The sequence below is a fragment of the Pempheris klunzingeri genome, chromosome 2 (genome assembly GCF_042242105.1).
Source record: "Pempheris klunzingeri isolate RE-2024b chromosome 2, fPemKlu1.hap1, whole genome shotgun sequence".
NCBI lineage: Eukaryota > Metazoa > Chordata > Actinopteri > Acropomatiformes > Pempheridae > Pempheris > Pempheris klunzingeri.
Window position 1 is genome coordinate 4,897,637 of NC_092013.1, and position 16,850 is coordinate 4,914,486.

At 47.8% G+C, this 16,850-nt stretch overlaps 2 protein-coding genes across 2 annotated transcripts in view; one reads left to right on the plus strand and one right to left on the minus strand.

Moving 5' to 3' along the window:
• The window catches only part of lrig1 (leucine-rich repeats and immunoglobulin-like domains 1), a 37,666-nt gene extending 28,046 nt beyond the window's left edge, over positions 1–9,620 (plus strand). Inside the window, exons 10-18 of the mRNA XM_070847147.1 lie at positions 770–841; positions 1,310–1,381; positions 1,610–1,773; positions 2,195–2,548; positions 3,915–4,196; positions 5,727–6,161; positions 6,405–6,539; positions 6,775–7,053; positions 7,600–9,620. Coding sequence (XP_070703248.1) covers positions 770–841; positions 1,310–1,381; positions 1,610–1,773; positions 2,195–2,548; positions 3,915–4,196; positions 5,727–6,161; positions 6,405–6,539; positions 6,775–7,053; positions 7,600–7,802 — 1,996 coding nt within the window. The 3' untranslated portion in view covers positions 7,803–9,620. The remainder of the gene's footprint in view (positions 1–769; positions 842–1,309; positions 1,382–1,609; positions 1,774–2,194; positions 2,549–3,914; positions 4,197–5,726; positions 6,162–6,404; positions 6,540–6,774; positions 7,054–7,599) is intronic.
• Positions 9,621–11,690: 2,070 nt separating this feature from the next.
• Positions 11,691–16,850, minus strand: part of slc25a26 (solute carrier family 25 member 26) — a 51,367-nt gene continuing 46,207 nt past the window's right edge. Inside the window, exon 10 of the mRNA XM_070847608.1 lies at positions 11,691–12,226. Within this exon, the coding sequence (XP_070703709.1) occupies positions 12,130–12,226 (97 nt within the window). The 3' untranslated portion in view covers positions 11,691–12,129. The remainder of the gene's footprint in view (positions 12,227–16,850) is intronic.

Sequence of the window (16,850 nt, forward strand, 5' to 3'; positions counted from 1 at the left end):
AATGCCACCACATGGGAGGGAAATGGGTCTTACAGATCTAAGCCGACGAAAATGATGAGTAGATCTGGGATTTTATTCATTTTTTTTTTTTTTTTTCTAATTCCTTCCAAATAAAAAATGGTAACATGACAAAGTAGCATTTTTCTCGTCCCTGTGACAAGACAGCCGTTTGTTTGTATATATGCTGATGAATTTGAACACCGGGGTCTTCATTGTGAACCAGCGAGCCGTGTCTCCTCTTCTTGTGGAGTGAGGGCTACAGCCGGAGAGGAACAAGGGAGGGGAGGGTGGAAGAAGGGATTAGGACCCCAAATCAGAGGAACAGCAACTCACTTCTGTGCTTAAACCAGGCCTGACAGGCACAGACACACACTCACATGGCTGCACGTATGTCCTTACAAGCTCTGCAGGGGAAAGAACCAACACACACACACACACACAGCCCTGCCTGGCCATTGCCATTAAATTCTAATAAAGATAAAAGTGGTCTTTGAAGAGCAGCGCAGAGCCCAGGTTCCCCCCCTCCCTCCATACTCCAACCCCATTCAATCACCCTCACCCTTCCTCCAGGCTAATCTCCGCACAGTTCAGATTTCCAATACCTCAATCCCCTCACTCTTATCAGATTCAACCTCGCTAATTGTGCTTCTCTCCCTCTCTTGCTCTCCCTTTTCACCCCACCACCACCCCGTCTTCTCACCCCCGTCTTCCCCTCTTCTCTCTCTCTCTCTCTTCATCTATCGACACCCTTCATGTTTGGAAACGGCAGGACTCTGTTTGGAAACAAGATCAAGTCGGTGGCCAAGAAAGCCTTCTCTGGCCTAGAGACCCTGGAACACCTGTGAGTATCCCACAATGCTTGGCTGCCCCTCCTTCCAGCTACAGAGAGAGAGAGAGAGGAAGAGAGGAAGAGGGTTGGGGGGGTATATCCAAAAGTAGCTGGCAGAGAGCAGGCTGCTAGCAATTTAATAGCGTCTTTGTAAAAGGAGAAGACAGAGGCTTTTGCGAGCGCCCAGCTGCTTCTCTCTCGTTAGCCTAACACAATCTCAACTTTGGCCTTTTTTTTCCTGCCTCTGCGCAAGAACAAAGTTATTAAGCATATGGCGAGCTCCGCAGAAGAAATGGAATTCCTATAAGCTCTTTCACAGGCCTTTGTCAAATGAGGGCAGGGAGGGAGCTGGCATGCATCCTCAGACATGCGTATATTTCCACCTTGGTTAGAAGTCAGATCCTTGCTAATGAAAGCCTGTGTGTGTGCGTGGCTCTAACGTGTATACAGTTGATGAGATGGTGCGTAATGTCCCAACAGGAACTTGGGAGAGAATGCTATTCGTTCCATCCAGCCCGATGCCTTCAGTAAAATGAAGAACCTCAAAACCCTGTGAGTTACATGGACGCATTTACACAAATACACTTAATTTATGTGCATAAATCCGCCATTGCAGGAACAGCCAGCAGCAGATACACACCCACACACGCCTCAACTCTCTCAGTGCATTTGGCATCCGCACACGCTCTCAGAAACACATATTCAATTACAGATTCAACAGATGTGATATACACCACATGTACTTACCTCTCTCCTCTCCTCTCTCACTCTCCTCCACAGTCTCGTTCAGAGCGACAGCTTCCTGTGTGACTGCCAGCTCCACTGGCTGCCTGACTGGTTGGTGACACGTGGTTTGCAGGCCGGTGTCAATGCCACCTGTGCCCACCCGGAGAGCCTGAAGGGCACCAGCATCTTCCAGGCCCCGTCCAACAGCTTTGTGTGTGGTGAGTTATGTGTGTGCTTACGCTGTGTTTATGTGGGCGGGCTTGTTGAGCAAGAGCCACACTGACAGCTTGGCGCGGTTCTGTTATTTACATAGTTACACATATTTGTTTGTGTGGTGTTTTTGTTTAGCTTTGCGTTTGCTCTCAGACATGCTAATGGTTCCTTGTGTGTGTTTTATTTGCCTCTTTCACATCAATTTATGCACAGCAGGCAGACACCTACTGAGACACATTTGTGATCTGACACTGGACCACACATGTGATTCATGCTTCCCTGTTAAACTCACTTGGTCTTTTCTCTTTATCCCCTGCCTCCTTTCACTGTCTTCAATCTGGATTCTTTTTCACTATCTTTTGCTTTTTCCCCCACTTTCCTGTAAACATCCACACTTACACTTTTCCATTCCTTTCCCCCCTGCAGACGACCTTCCAAAGCCCCAAATCACAGTGCAGCCAGAAACCACAGTGACAGTCCTCGGTAGCGACGTGCGTCTCACATGTACGGCCGCGAGCAGCAGCTCCTCCCCCATGACCTTTGCATGGCGTAAGGACCAGGAGCTACTTCGCGACGCTGAGACGGAGAACTATGCCCACGTGCGCGCTCACCACCAAGGCGCAACATCTGATGCGCCAAGCGCAGGTGGAAGTGTGATGGAGTACACCACTATCCTGCACCTGCGGCATGCCACCTTCGCTCACGAGGGCCGTTACCAGTGCATCATCACCAACCACTTCGGCTCCACCTACTCCACCAAGGCCCGCCTCATTGTCAATGGTAGGTGATTTTTTTTTTTAAAGGTTTAAAGGAATTTAAGGCTGAAATTGTCCACCAAATGCTCAGCAAAGGACTCATTTATGCTAAAGGATAACACCGGTATTTTTAAACCTGGACCCTATTCTTACATTTTTGACTGGCAGGTAAAAAACTTTTGAAGAAACAGACGTTGTATCGTGCTATTCAGACCAACCAGAATCCATTGATTTTTACCTTGCAGAACGCAGACTGGGTGGTCTGCTGCTGCTGCCTGAGTAAGTCAGTATGTTTGTGTTATTGTGTGTTACACATATATTATGTTGAATCCCAACTAAGCCTTTAAGACACCAAAGTCACACAATAACACAAAGTAACTGATTGAGACAGCAGTAGACAAGCAACTCTGTATAAAAATACCAAGTTTTTTCAATGGAGTCTGGTGGCTTTGAACCAGTGGATAAAACAGCTATTTGTGGTTAAACAAAAAGAATCTCACAGGTCTTTGTCTGTAGAGAATCTTTCTCTAATGTTATTAAACACTTCAAATAACAATCCGAGCGAATCAGTGACATTTTATACTTATCAGTCAATCAAACCCCAAATATGTAAAATAGGGCCCAGGTTTAAAAATATCAGTTACCCTTTAAGATGGACAATATTGTTTTTACCAAGATGGATCAAGAAAAGATGGACAGAAAAACATGCCACTCCAATATCCCTGTTGATATGATCTTGATATGTGTGTGATGACATCATTTCCACCTAATAAAATGCCTGTTTATGTTACACTTATCTGAGTTTCAATTGTCCCGTTTGACAGCGAAGCGATTGAGATTAGTGGCCGTGCTGAGTTCTTCTCTTTCGCTTGAATAAAGTCTTCTCTCTATGCTCTCGGCCTCCATATCTCCCAGGATGGTATTCGGAACAAATTGATTTAGCTGCATGTCAGCACTAACAGGGGCCATCTCTTCTACGCTCTGTCACTCTGCTTCTCTGCAAATGGACAGTATTTATCAAGCGTTTGGTTCCCAGCACTGGTCTGTATTAGATCTTTAGCTGCTTTCTTGACTTCATGGCGTAATGGCGGCAGTTACCTAGAAGTCAGAGTTATGGGCTTGTGTCTGGAAGTTCACTGGTTTGAATGCTGCACCAGGTGTGAAAGTGTTGGAAGAAGAGTGGAATGTGTTATAATCTGTTATCCTGAAACTGCAGCCAACCCAAAGCTGTTCCAGTGGGATCAACTCACAGGTGGGAGTGTGTAGAACTGGATCACTATGAATGAGGGGAATTGCTCAAAAAACGAGAGGACAACAGACTTCCCCTGAATACATGAAGTTTAAAGAAGCTGATGCTGTTTTGATGTAAATGGCGTCTCCTCCGTCCACAGTTCTGCCGTCCTTCGTGAAGACTCCCAGGGACAGCACCATCAGGACGGGCCACACAGCGCGGCTGGAGTGTGCCGCCGAGGGCCACCCGGCGCCACAGATTGCCTGGCAGAAGGACGGCGGCACGGATTTCCCAGCCGCCCGCGAGCGCCGAATGCACGTCATGCCCGACGATGACGTGTTCTTCATCATGGACGTCAAGCCGGAGGACATGGGCGTGTACAGCTGCACCGCCAAAAACACGGCGGGCACCGTGTCTGCCAACGCCACCCTCACTGTGCTGGGTAAGAGCTGCGTATTTCTGCAACATTTCGTCTTTGTACTTTAGCTGAGCTCTTTTTTTGACGTGTGTTCGGTGTAATCCAGTGTTGACCATTTTCCCACATCCCCAGAAATGAGCTTGGCGCTCAGTTGGGAATTGGTCAGTCAGAGGCCGCAGAATGAGAGGCTTTATATTTTTCTTTTCTCCACAGCTGTGGCCTTGCGGCAGGTCAAGGGCCAAAGGTCACAGTTGGGGGTCAAAGGGGGGGGATGGTGGGGAAGTGAGGGGGGGCTCACAGAGGGGTGTTTGTTAGGCATTCCCACCCCCCTCTTTTCTCTCGGTGGGAGGGACAGTCATGGCTGCTACACTGCAGGCCTCAGTGCCCCCAGTTTATTGGCTGTTTTACACTGTTAAATCAAACCAAACGGAGCTGCTCTCCTATAACCATCTCAGGACATAGATCATCTTTGTCCTTTGTCTTTGAGCTGAGCAAAGCAGTCCCTTGTTGAACAGAGCCAAAAAAAAGAAAAGGGTTGGTGGGGTTTCTTTGCTGACACACAATAGCGACTAGCTTTAACTTTTCTCTGAAGAGCTCAGAAGCAACAGTTTCCGAATTGAATGCGGTCAGACTGGTGGAGGAGGTATTTTAGCGACACATTTGCATGCTGTGCGACTTGTCAGACACTGAGTGCTAATCCACTCAGCAATGTAAAATATTGAAGTCAGCGACCATGCCTGTGGACTGAATCTGTGATGTTTGGGTTTGAGAGATGGAGGGGAAGGAGAGAGAGAGAGGGAGGGGTGTCAGCGCAAGGGGCCCCTGTCTGGAAAAGAGTGGCGGGGGAGAAAAATGGAAGCCAAAGAAGTGGAATGGTGGGGTCAGTGTGTGGGGGGAAGGTAGGCAAGGGGGATTTGGAGAAAAGAAAGAGGGTGGAGGGGAATAGTGAGGAGGGGATTGATGGAGAGTATTGATAGAAGAGAGAGGGGCGTCTGAAGTGGGTTAAGTGAGATCTCTTAATCTGTGTATGTCCCACTGTGAGGGAAAGTGCTCAGTCTGAGAGGAGAGGCCCTACCTTAACAAACACACACACACACACACACACACACATCCAGTTCAGTGTGCTCCATTCAGCAGAATGCGAAGTTCCCGGGAAAACACTGAAAACATTGTTCTGAAGAGGATTCGGCCCGGAGAGAAGTCGTGTTTGTGTGCTGTAATTACAATGCGTGATCGAGTTAACGGATTTCAGAATTCGTCAGCATTACAAATGTGACCTCAGATGGATAAATATGATTGTTAGATGAGACGCCGTCATGAGATAAGCTTTCAGCGGTTGGATATCAACACCAGAACATCACACTTTGTGCTCAGTGTATCCAGCTGACTCACCGGCCTGTAATCAATACTCCGAACAAACTGAGCTGAAGCAGAAACCTGAGAGCAGAAACCTAAACCCTTGATGCCATAAAATAATAATAGAATAAAAGAAATCACTGACCTCAGGAATCCTTGAGTGTCTTGATGAGCATCCTGTCATCCTGTCCCCTACAGAAACCCCCCACCTGGCCCAGGACCTGGAGGACCGCAGCGTGGTGGTCGGGGACACTGTGGCCCTGCAGTGTAAGGCCCTGGGCAGCCCGCCGCCCCGCATCACTTGGCTGCGCAACGACCAGCCGCTGCGCCCCTCCGACAGACACCACTTCACCCCGGGGAACCAGCTGCTGGTCATCGGCTCCGCCTCGCTGGAGGACGCCGGCCGCTACACCTGCCTCATGTCCAACACCCTGGGCACGGAGCGCGCTCACAGCCAGCTGGTGGTGACTCGCCGCCGCAGCCCCTGCATGCCGCCGGTGGGGCCGAGCACGGTCACCATAGGGATCATAGTCATCGCTGTGGTGACGAGTATTGTGGTGACGTCGCTGGTGTGGGTGTGCATCATCTACCAGACCAGGAAGAAGAGCGAGGAGTGCAGCGTCACCAACACAGGTGAGCTGGGATCTGTTCTGTCCTTTCATCACAGGTAACAGGAAGAAATGGAAATCACACTTAACAATAATATACTTTGTTACTAAATAATCTGTCAGGTATTTTTAGATTAATCATTTATTCTGTGAAATGACACAAAATTATGAAAAATGTTCATCACGTGACAAAAGTTGCGGCTCTGGTGTCACAGCATCCACGGCCCTGGTTGTAATCTCTTGTGTTCGGCTCTTTGGTTTCTCTCAGACGAGACGATAGTTCCTCCAGACGTCCCCAGCTACCTCTCCTCCCAGGGCACTCTGTCCGAGCGGCAGGATGTGTGTATCCGTGTGGAGGCCGGCGGTGGACCTCAGCCCAACGGACACGTCGTAGACGCCACAGGTACCCGACAGCTCTGCCTCTGCTCGGCCTGCTAGATGTTTGTGCTCCCCAGCAGCTTCTCCCACTTCCCTTGAGGAAAGTTGGCGTGTTGTGTAGCGATAAAAGGAGCACCGCTGTCTGTGAAGGCCAGCGCAGCATCAGAAATAACTCCAGCAGACGCCCCAACCACAGTGTTGACGAATAGCTGTTGATTTTCTGTCTCCAAACCATTTATTTTCTCTCTCCCTGCCTGCAGGTTTCGATGGTGCAGTAGTGTGTACAGACTGTTTGGAGAGCGGCAGCAGCTACTCCAAAGATCCGGACTACCTGACACACGGCTTCAGCCTCGCTGGAGGCATGGAGTACCAGCAGCACTCTGCTCCCCCACCCCACTGTCACTATCATCCAGGAGAGCAGCTTGACGCAGGGCCACACACAACCCTGCTCTGCAACGGGACCCCCAACGGCATCCGAAAGGACATTCAAGGATCGACGTTTCCAAAAAACCACAATACGTTACAACATGATAGAAAAGGTAAGGTGGATCAGAGTGTAATGAGTTTAAATGTACTTTGACTTGTGCTGCTTACAGTTTCATCCTGTAGACAAAAACTATTTAAAGCCCCAAACTGTCCGTGTTTTTCTAGGAATATCATTCATATCAGGTGATGCCGTGAGAAACTATCAGCAATTTAGGAATCCCTGTCGAGGCAAATTCTTCTGAACATGATTGTTGATGGATTGGCTCATACCAGCATTTGATATTGTATCATAGTTGCACACCCAGAGGCCCCTCAGGATATCTCTCTGAAAACACTGTAAAGAGGCACCGAGTCCTCACGGCTGCCAAACTCTTGCAGTTGCACGTCTGGACTTGTTCTGGGTTCAGTTTCTTTAGTGAGGAGTAACACCAGAAGAATTGGCCTCCAAATACCAATTCTCACCTCCACATGTCAACGCAGCCCTATGCATACATTCCTGCGCCTGTGTATCCTAAACCCGAACGCGTTATGTGTCGACATACATGTCACATCACTGACTTTGTCTCCCCTTCCTCCCCCTCCTCTTCTTTGTTGGTCAGTGAGCAGAGCGGGACAAACGCCGGCGTGCTCTCCATCACAGGAGGACTCCTTCCACAAGCCGGTGAAGCTGGCCGGCGTGACGAACCACGGCCGCATCGACAGTGACTGTGAGCCTGAGCTCAGACAGACTCTGCTGTCCAACGGACACACCCTCAGAGCCTCTCAGAATGAGAGCGCCCCCCTCAGGAGAGCCAGCGACTAGCAGGCGCTCCATCCAGCCCAAAACGTGGACTCGCAGTAGCAGAGTGGACTTAAATTGATTTTTTTTTTGCACTGGGAAATAAACTGCTACCTCATATCGAGGCGATTGATCCTGAGCCTCCTGGATCTGGACTGAAAGGGGGCACCAGGAGGGGGAAAAGGCAGGGGGCATCCGGAGTGTGAAGGTGGAGCTTGTGTGGGTGGCGTCCCATCCGAGCGTATCAGCTGTACATAATTAAAAACCTTCCTCTGGGAGGTGACCAATACAAATTCTAGCTCCAGATAATGTGACTTGCATTTGAAGCATGTAAATGTAGGGAATCTTGTACAGTGTATGTATGTGCAGGGGGAAAAAAGAGAAATATACCTTTGGACATTTGACTGTACATAAGAGTTTTCTTATATTATATATTATATAACTTTTACAAAAGAGTATTTGAATTTATGTGCATGACAAAGAAAGGAGTGATGGTATTTTTATTTTTCTTCAAAAAAACAGCCTTTTTCAGCTTTTACCAACATTCAGCTGCGGTGCCTTATTGCATGATCAAAGAAAAACTCAACTTGTAATAGCATATATCAAGAGACTTTTTGTGAGAGATACTGGTACACTCTTTATAGCAAACAAAACAAACACTTGATTGCACTTGAATGTTTTTTTTGACAAACGTTGCCAACCATGGCCTTACAGGAACACAGTTCAGTCATTGTTATTGTATGAAGGAAGAGCTTTGATGTAAATTATTTTGGTACGTCACATGGTTCGAGCCGGGATGCGCGTGGGCAGTCTGTTAAAGCACTTTTTTTCTATTCACTTCATATACAAGCCGATTGCGTACATGAGATCAGCCAATAGGAATGCAGGAACCTCCTCCGAGCGAGGAGACGTTCCTCTTATTTTGACACGCTAAAGTCGACAACACATACTGTACCATTAAGGCTCTTCCGCCCGTTTCACAAAACTGCAAGTTACTGCGAAGCTGCTCTGAACTACTTCAGAAAATATTCTTCTCTGCACTCTGATTAGTTTCTTTAGTTGTCCAAGAAAAAGTGACGTTGGCACAAATTCGCAACCAAATGTGATCAAACTCAGGCTGACAGCTGTTTTGTAAGCCGTGAAAGCCGGTAATGATCTCTCAGTGTGGACCATGGACACCAGTCATGTGTTCTTGGTCACATTCGTAATGAAATCCACAGCCGTGTGCACGCTAGCGCTGGCGTCTGACTGGCTGAACGCTAAATTCTACCATTCGTGTGCTATGAGTTTGAGAAAGACGGAGAAATCGGGGGGAGAATGATGTTGTATTGTGTTACTGCTGTAATGTGCCTCAACAGCCACCGGCAAATGGCCAGTAACCTTCCTCTGTCACATCACCACAGTGCAACAGCGTTTCTTGTCTGAGGTAACTGAAGCTGCGAACACTTTGGTAAGCTTGTGCTCTAACCAAACGTGGGGAGGATTAATGCAGTCAGGACTGTCGCAGCCAGAGTAGTTACAGCGTCTAATGCATGCATGCGTTCGTCAGTGTGCCCTCGTAGCAGTGGCCTTATCAAGGTAAACTGGGGGACACGCTCCTCTGGTTACACCTGATAGCACCTATCAGAGATGATTTTACCAGCAAGACCAATCGGAGATCCCTGTTGGAAAACCAATCCCAGTGTAGCAGGTAAAAGGGAGAAGAGGGAGCGAGGTGCAGTTCATGTTCTGAGTAATTTATTGAAACAAACGGTCTGAAACGGTTGTACCGATGTCGAAGCTGAAACAGTGAAGTGTCTAACATGGCATTGAAGTGTCTAATAAAATCCCATTTTGCTATTATTCCAAGCGTTCTGCCTGTTTTTCTCGCCCCGCGTTAACGGAACCAAAGGATGTTTTAGTCACGACAGAATCACAAACAGCTGAGTTAGCGTTCAGCGCCGCTCACACGTCACAGCGGTTATGGAGAAGCCATCAACTCAAATGGAGCATCCACAAAGACATGAAATGCAGAGACCTTGATCTTCAAAGCAGTGAAGCAGCTTGTGCCTGGACCACAAACACACACACACACACACACACACACAGATAATCTTCCAACCAGGAATGTGTCCTGGCTCCCCAAAGCTCCAAAGACAGCAGGCATATTTTTTCCTTCTGCGGGCCGTTTAAAATATTTGCTATAGAGTCGGGGCTGACCGAGGGTCAGTGGCCGGCCAGAATGTGCATTCCTGATGGATGTTTGTCACCGGATGATTGACATGCCTCCGGCTGTGGCCTCTACCAATCACACGCCGACTATTGTTGTCCAACAGCCTAGTGACAAGCAGCATGACAAACACTCCCACCTGTGAGGCCATCCGTCTCCCGCTGTCTTCGGTTTTACCTCCACAGCGCCTGCGAGGACAACGCTGAAAACACAGACTAACCGTTCTTGCACATGTCATTTAAACAATCCTTCAGTCAGACGCAGAGGAGTGAGTTGTAATAAGTTACATTGGATTACTGAGTGCTTTTATTTTGGGGAAAAAAAAAGGAACATGTAGAAAGCATCAGTAATAGTTTGATCAGCTGGTGAGAAGAAAGCACTTTTTTCTTACTCCCTGAGAAATCAACTAATTCAGTACATAATAAAACACTTAATTCCAACCTTCCAGCCCCAATGACAGATACATGTACATGATTATGATCAGTTTGATCACCCTAACCCTCTTCACAGAATCATATTTCCTGTTGAAACTACGCCTGTAGTTCATGTTGCGCCGGCATTCAAACAAGTCAGTTTACATAAATCCTAACAAAAACATATTTTCTCCTCCGCGTCCAACAAGTCACGAAGATATTTTCTGGTTTAAGCCTCAGCAGCTGATATGTCGGAAACTTGGCAAATAAAATCCAAACCATCTGCACGCCGAGATACGGAGAGTCAGTGGGGAAAAGGGCTTTTTTAGTGATTGGAGTCAACTGACCCTCAGGGAAATATTTGGGCAATTCCCACTGAAGTGATTTGAGTAATCGGTCTAAAACTTAAACGATTCACCCAGTTTGAGAAACGGAACCTAAATACATTAAAAGTAGCTGAATAAGTACATGCAGTATAAACGTCTTCTACAATTAAAATGGATTTTATTGTAATCTGACAAAACCTCAATCAAAATGTAACAATAAAACAACATTCACTGGTTTTCCAGGTTGCGAAACAAACTTCTACTTCAACGTATCTTTTATTCTGCTGTTTTAGAGCCAACTCTTCTCTTAAAGGAACATTTTTTTACATTTTGGGAAATACGCTTATTCGCTCTCTTGCTGGGGTTTCGTTGCGATGATGGATACCACTCTCATATTTGTGCGGTAAACAGAAAACGGAGGGGAGCACTTAGCGTGTGAACAAAATCCACCTACAAGGGGGGCCTCTGAAGCTCTGAAATCAAACACATGAAATCTCATTTTATCGCATCTATCTTTTGGACAAGAGACCCAAACATGGATGAAGTCAACTTAGGAACGTACGTACGTCAAATCAACCATCCGATCAAGCTAATATCAAGTACCAGGAGTGAGGAGGTTTTGGAAAAGAGTGAAACACAATTCAAACAAGTATAAAAAAAAAAAAAAAACTTTTCCAGCTGTCTGATTAAAATATTTCACACTTAAAAATGATCCACAAACCCCAAACTAACACAAAACAATCGTGTGCGTCCCGCCTGCAGCCCCTAATAAAACTGAAGCCATGTTAATTCAACAAAGCGCTCTATTGTTGAAGGCATCTCAGATAATAAATGAAGGCTCCTGCAGGTGGAGGAGCTCAGTAACAACGGTGAGATGTTACTGTGGCTCTTTAACACAGACTGAGAAACATGTGGAGGTGATGAAACTGTGCAGAAGGCGACCAAAGGAATCACCAAACCTCACTCAGAGCTTAAAAAGAGACCGTCTTTAATACTATATCTCACACACACACACACACACACACACACACACACACACACACACACACACACACACACACACACACACACACACACACACACACACACACACACACACACACACACACACACACACACACACTTTAACAGTAAAGATTCTTCGTTTCTAGTCTCATGTGACCGCGTGGCCACTTTTCACCACAGCGCTCGTGCTGCTGCACAAGTGTGAGCTCAGTCCGTTGGGCGCTGACGAGCAGGCACGTGTCGCCCCATCAGGCCCGTGGACTGTTCTACCCTCGAGCATGGAGGCGCAGGACGGGGTGGGGTGGGGTGGGGGGGGCCTCCAGGGGGACGAGGAGAGTCCTCCTCTGGCGTTTGCTCCAGCGGGCAAAGGGCTCAGGACGGCCACAGAGGACGTGCTGCTAAAGCAAAGTGCGGCGGACCTTCTCGTAGGCTCCCAGGAAGATGAAACCACCGACACTGATGAAGGTCACCCTCGGTATGCTGCCCGCAAACAGACTGCAGAAAAACAAGGGAGAGAGAGACGTGGCTGTAAATGTGGAGGACAGCACAGCGGTGGACGCTTTGGTTCATCCTGAGCCAAACTTCAGTCCACCTGAAACATGAAACGCCATCTTTTAAGATGAACTCTCTTATATACTCTCATGTTTATCATTAGCTGCTCTGACACGATGAGACATTAAAGAACTCTTGGTGCTGTTTTGGTTGTATTGTTGTATTTGACTGTCTTCATCGTTCGAGACGTGTGAGCTCACGGTTTCTCTGATAGGTGAAGGATTGAATTTGTGTTTGCCCGGACCTCATTTAGAGAGAACGGAGATCTTCTTGGCTCTGGGGAATTGGTGCTCATTTCTGCCTCGGCTTTAATTATCCCCATGAAGGGAGTGGAGCTGGCGGCGGCCCGGACTGGATCACGTATCGCTCCACCGATCGACAGCTACCTGCGAGTGATTTACGCCGCCTTTCGTGGAAGTGGATGGGCCTCGTGTTCGGGTGCAGGGGGTCCATGGGAGCGGCTCAGACGTGAGGCCTTTGTGGGCTGGAGCCTCTTCGTGAAGAGCGACAGGGGGCCCCGGGTTACGGCGACCGAAGGAGCTGTTGACGTCGCGGGGGTCAGAGGATGCAACGAGCCATGAGAGAGAGCACCCGTCTCCATAGCACCACCTCCCACCTCCCTCCCCTCTACACACAGCTGTTTTTGGGATTAGGCTTCAAGCCCCCACCCTATGGCCTCCCTGGAGCTCTCACCCCCACCCCTTATTTCTCTCTCTCTCTGTGTTTGACTGATGGCCAGATGACATCCACACATGTCCCTCTGCCTTCCATCCATCCATCCATCCATCCATCCATCCATCCATTTCTGTCTGTCCGTCCAGCGGCGGCCCCCTCAGCTGGCTCAGTTGTTCGGGGATTTCTCCTCCGTCTCCTTTTTTTTGCTGCGTCATCCACTTCTCAGACACGTGCTCACTTCTTCCCATCTGTTCGTCTGCCTTTTCCCGTCTCCCTCTCTCTCCGTTTATTTTCCCCTCGTCTCTCCCTCCCTCCCTCTCTCTCTCTCTCGTAGTGTGTTTGCCTACCAACATCTTCCGTCTGCCAGCACGCCCCCACGCTCACATGGTCTGGCCTCGGCCGAGCCAGATGTAATGGATGAAGAGTATTGTGTGTTCGTGGATGTGTGTGTGTGTGTGTGTGTGTGTGTGTGTGTGTGTGTGAGGAGAGAGAGTGTGTGAAACTGTCTACGCACGCAAAATGTCTGTCTGCATTCATCATCTGCGTGGGTGTGTGTGTGTGTGCTTGAGTTCAGTTTCTGTCCATTTTCATTTTCAGGAAAACTCTCGAAACATCTCTAAATTCTGTTTTATCAGCTGGAATCGAGCAGCTTCCTGATCAGCAGACAGCAGGTGTGTGAACACTACAAACTGTGTGTTCATCCTGTGCATTTGAATACGATGAGGCCTTTTTTTGAGCCGATAGGAAAAGCGCAAGTGGAGACGATCAAACGAATGATGGCTGAATTCCATTTAGCTTTAGTTTCAGGGTGCTGGCCTTGTGCTTCTCCTACTGGGACAGATGTCAAAATGTCGTCCGTGAAAAAGGCCTGTACACAAATGTGCACACAGTACTAAAAGTCATCAGGATATGACACAAAAAAAAAAAAGACTTGTTTCCCCTGGAAGGCTAAGCTAGCAGGCAGGCAGGAAACATTTTAAAGATCGCCCTGTTCTCCGTTTGCTTTTCCAAGTGTCCCAGCACGCCGTGACAGCAGCCACAGTGAGCCAACATGAACGACACCAGGACCCTGAAACTGAAGCAGCTAAATGGAATTCAGCCATCGTAAATGTTCATTATTTACGTCTGTGGTTTTCTTGCTGTGACAAGTCCAAATATCCTCTGTGAAAAAGAGCTACAGCATTTTCAAAGACACGGAAAGAGCGTTGAGGGCCTGCTAACTGGTGGGCAGGTTGGTTAGGGTTAGGGTTAGGGTTTTTTATTGGACATTGGCCATAAAAAGCAGCATGGTGGTGCTGTGGTTAGCACTGTTGCCTCACAGCAACAAGGTTCAGATCTCGGTTTGAACCCGGGGTCTTTCTGTGTGGAGTTTGCATGTTCTCCCCATGCTAGCGTGGGTTCTCTCCGGGTACTCCGGCTTCCTCCCACAATCCAAAGACATGCTCATTAGGTTAATTGGTGACTCTAAACTATGGGAAATGTAGGATCACAGGTGTCTGGAGTTTGATCCACACTGATATCTCTGCTGCTTCAGTTTGAACCGTTCTTTCTTTAATCTTAGTCGTTCATGAGTCAACTACGATCACCGGATACTGGCAGTTGTTTTTATTTCTTTACTCATGAAAGGTCTTTTCATCGCACACTTTGGCAGAAGCTGACATTGCTCCGGGGAACAAAGCCAGTCAGTAGATCGAAAGTTATTTTTTTTAATTTATCTATTTTCAACTTTCAACCTCAGCAAACATGAACGAGAGCTGATAAAAGTGCTCGGAAAAATTAGAATCCTCGATAACAATGAGCAAAACCATGTGGTCCTTGAGTAAAACAAAGATTGCGATCTTCATTTGTCTCAACCTATTTTTTTTCCCTACTAGTTTATTTGCCTCTACTGCCTGAAATTAGACCACGACTGAACACTTTAACGCAGGTTTCTCACTGGAAATGGAAGATTTGGGTCACAAACAGTGACCGCTGCTCGCTTGTGCGTCACTTTTGTCAACTGCAAAGCTGTACAAGGTGCCAAGCATGTAAAGGATCTCCCAGCCATCCCAACCATTCGTCCAACTCCACGTTTCAGAATGCCCCGGCCCGGATCGGGTGGTTTTTAAAAGACGGCCGGTGAAGGGTTAGCTGCGGGTGGTCGAGCTCGGCGAGTGTGTGAGACACAAAGAGAGAGAGAGAGAGAGAATCCGAGTGTGTTTGTGTAAGCGTGGATGGGTGTAAATGCTCCAAATAAACGCTGGGACATTACTCGGAGGTCGTTGTCCTGCCCTTCGGTGTGCGCTCTTTCCATCTCAGGGTTGCAGACTTCTATTACCATCTGCTGAAACATAAGCCACGGGCCTCTGCTCCAGCCGAGCACTCGGCACAACTCACACGACAATATTGCATGTGATCTGAAGCTGAAGCAAAGTCCAATGACAGAACGAGAGAAAAGCTCGGGGACAAAAAAGCTGTGCACCGAGACAGTAGACGCAACAAGTCCTGATATTCTCCGCTCAACCTTCTCGTGTTATGGGCCCCGATTGCCAGCGGTGAGAGGAATGAACTAATTTTAAACTCAACGCTCTTGTTTTGTCTCAGCTCTGGACTACTGTTACATTTCCTGTCTGGGATCAGGCGGCTCCACCACCTGTGGACGTCAGAGCAGAGCCACGGCTCAAATATTCCCCCCTCGGCTCCCGCGGGTGCCCAGACTCAACTCTGACGTCACGGCCTGGCCGATCCACTGAGAGCTGTCACCCCCCCCCCCCCTATTGTCGGCCGATCACCTCTCCTGAGGAATCGGGCTAAATATAGTTTCGAGGCCTGACGTGAGAGCGGTGGTGAACCCAAAGAAAACGTTTTGGCTGCAGCGTAGAAAAATGCCAGCGCCCTGGAAGAAGAGGAAGAGGAGGGCAGGAATCTCCACATGTGTGGGGGAGAACGTTTCTGGCACTCGTGTGAGAGCTGGAATAACACTGAGGATATAATAAAAAGCCTTTATTAGTTATGCATCTTTTTCAGGGGATAAATCTCGAAATAATAGGCCAGTCTTAACCTGCGTGGGCCTTTATTACGATGAACGCAGGCTCTGCAGTTTGGTTTGACTCAATCCCACGTTCACCTGATGTAAACAGTCACTAATGCTCCAAAAATCCACCGCTGAAAATAGTCCCTTTCAAATGCGCTTCACATCCCCGTTTAAGGAGCATTTTCTAGAAACTCCAGTGCCCAGCTGTTTTAGGAGATAACGTAGCCTTTAAAGAATCAAACTAAAGAAGAAATAAGTGAAATGATGACACCTTTTGAAAGATCATTAAGAACTAAGGTGCTCGGGGAAGTTCATGGATTTGATCTTTTCATGGGATTTGGTTGATGATAACAAAAGCACTGAGCGTCGCCGGCCTTATCTTCTACCTGCAGCTACAAGCAGCATCTAATCAATTAAACAAATGTTTGTGACCTGAAGCTGGGACCTGATTAACACAGAGTGAATAACGGCTTTCCTCCAGTAGCAGTGAAGTGAAAACTACAGTTCGTGTCAGTGTAATGTAATGTAATGTATGTGGATGCCGCTCGACTCTACACCTAAAATAACACACATATGCAGTTTTAATGCGTTTGAATTTACATTATTTGAATTGAGTGGGTGAAAATTTGCGCAAATTGCTCCATTTCATTTCCTGCGGTGAACAACAAAAGCTCCTGATGCCATGAGAGGACAATCGAGGATCACCGCAGACTTCAGGAGCCTTTGGCTTTGCTGTGTGCATGTGGTTCAAACGTGTGATTTATTTACATTTCCCCCATTTCGGTTGACGTGGGGTGCAGAGCGGACACAGCCCGGAGGCCGTGCGCTGCTTGTTAGGCTTTGTTTTGACACGATTCCTGGTGGAGTTTGGTTGTTTCG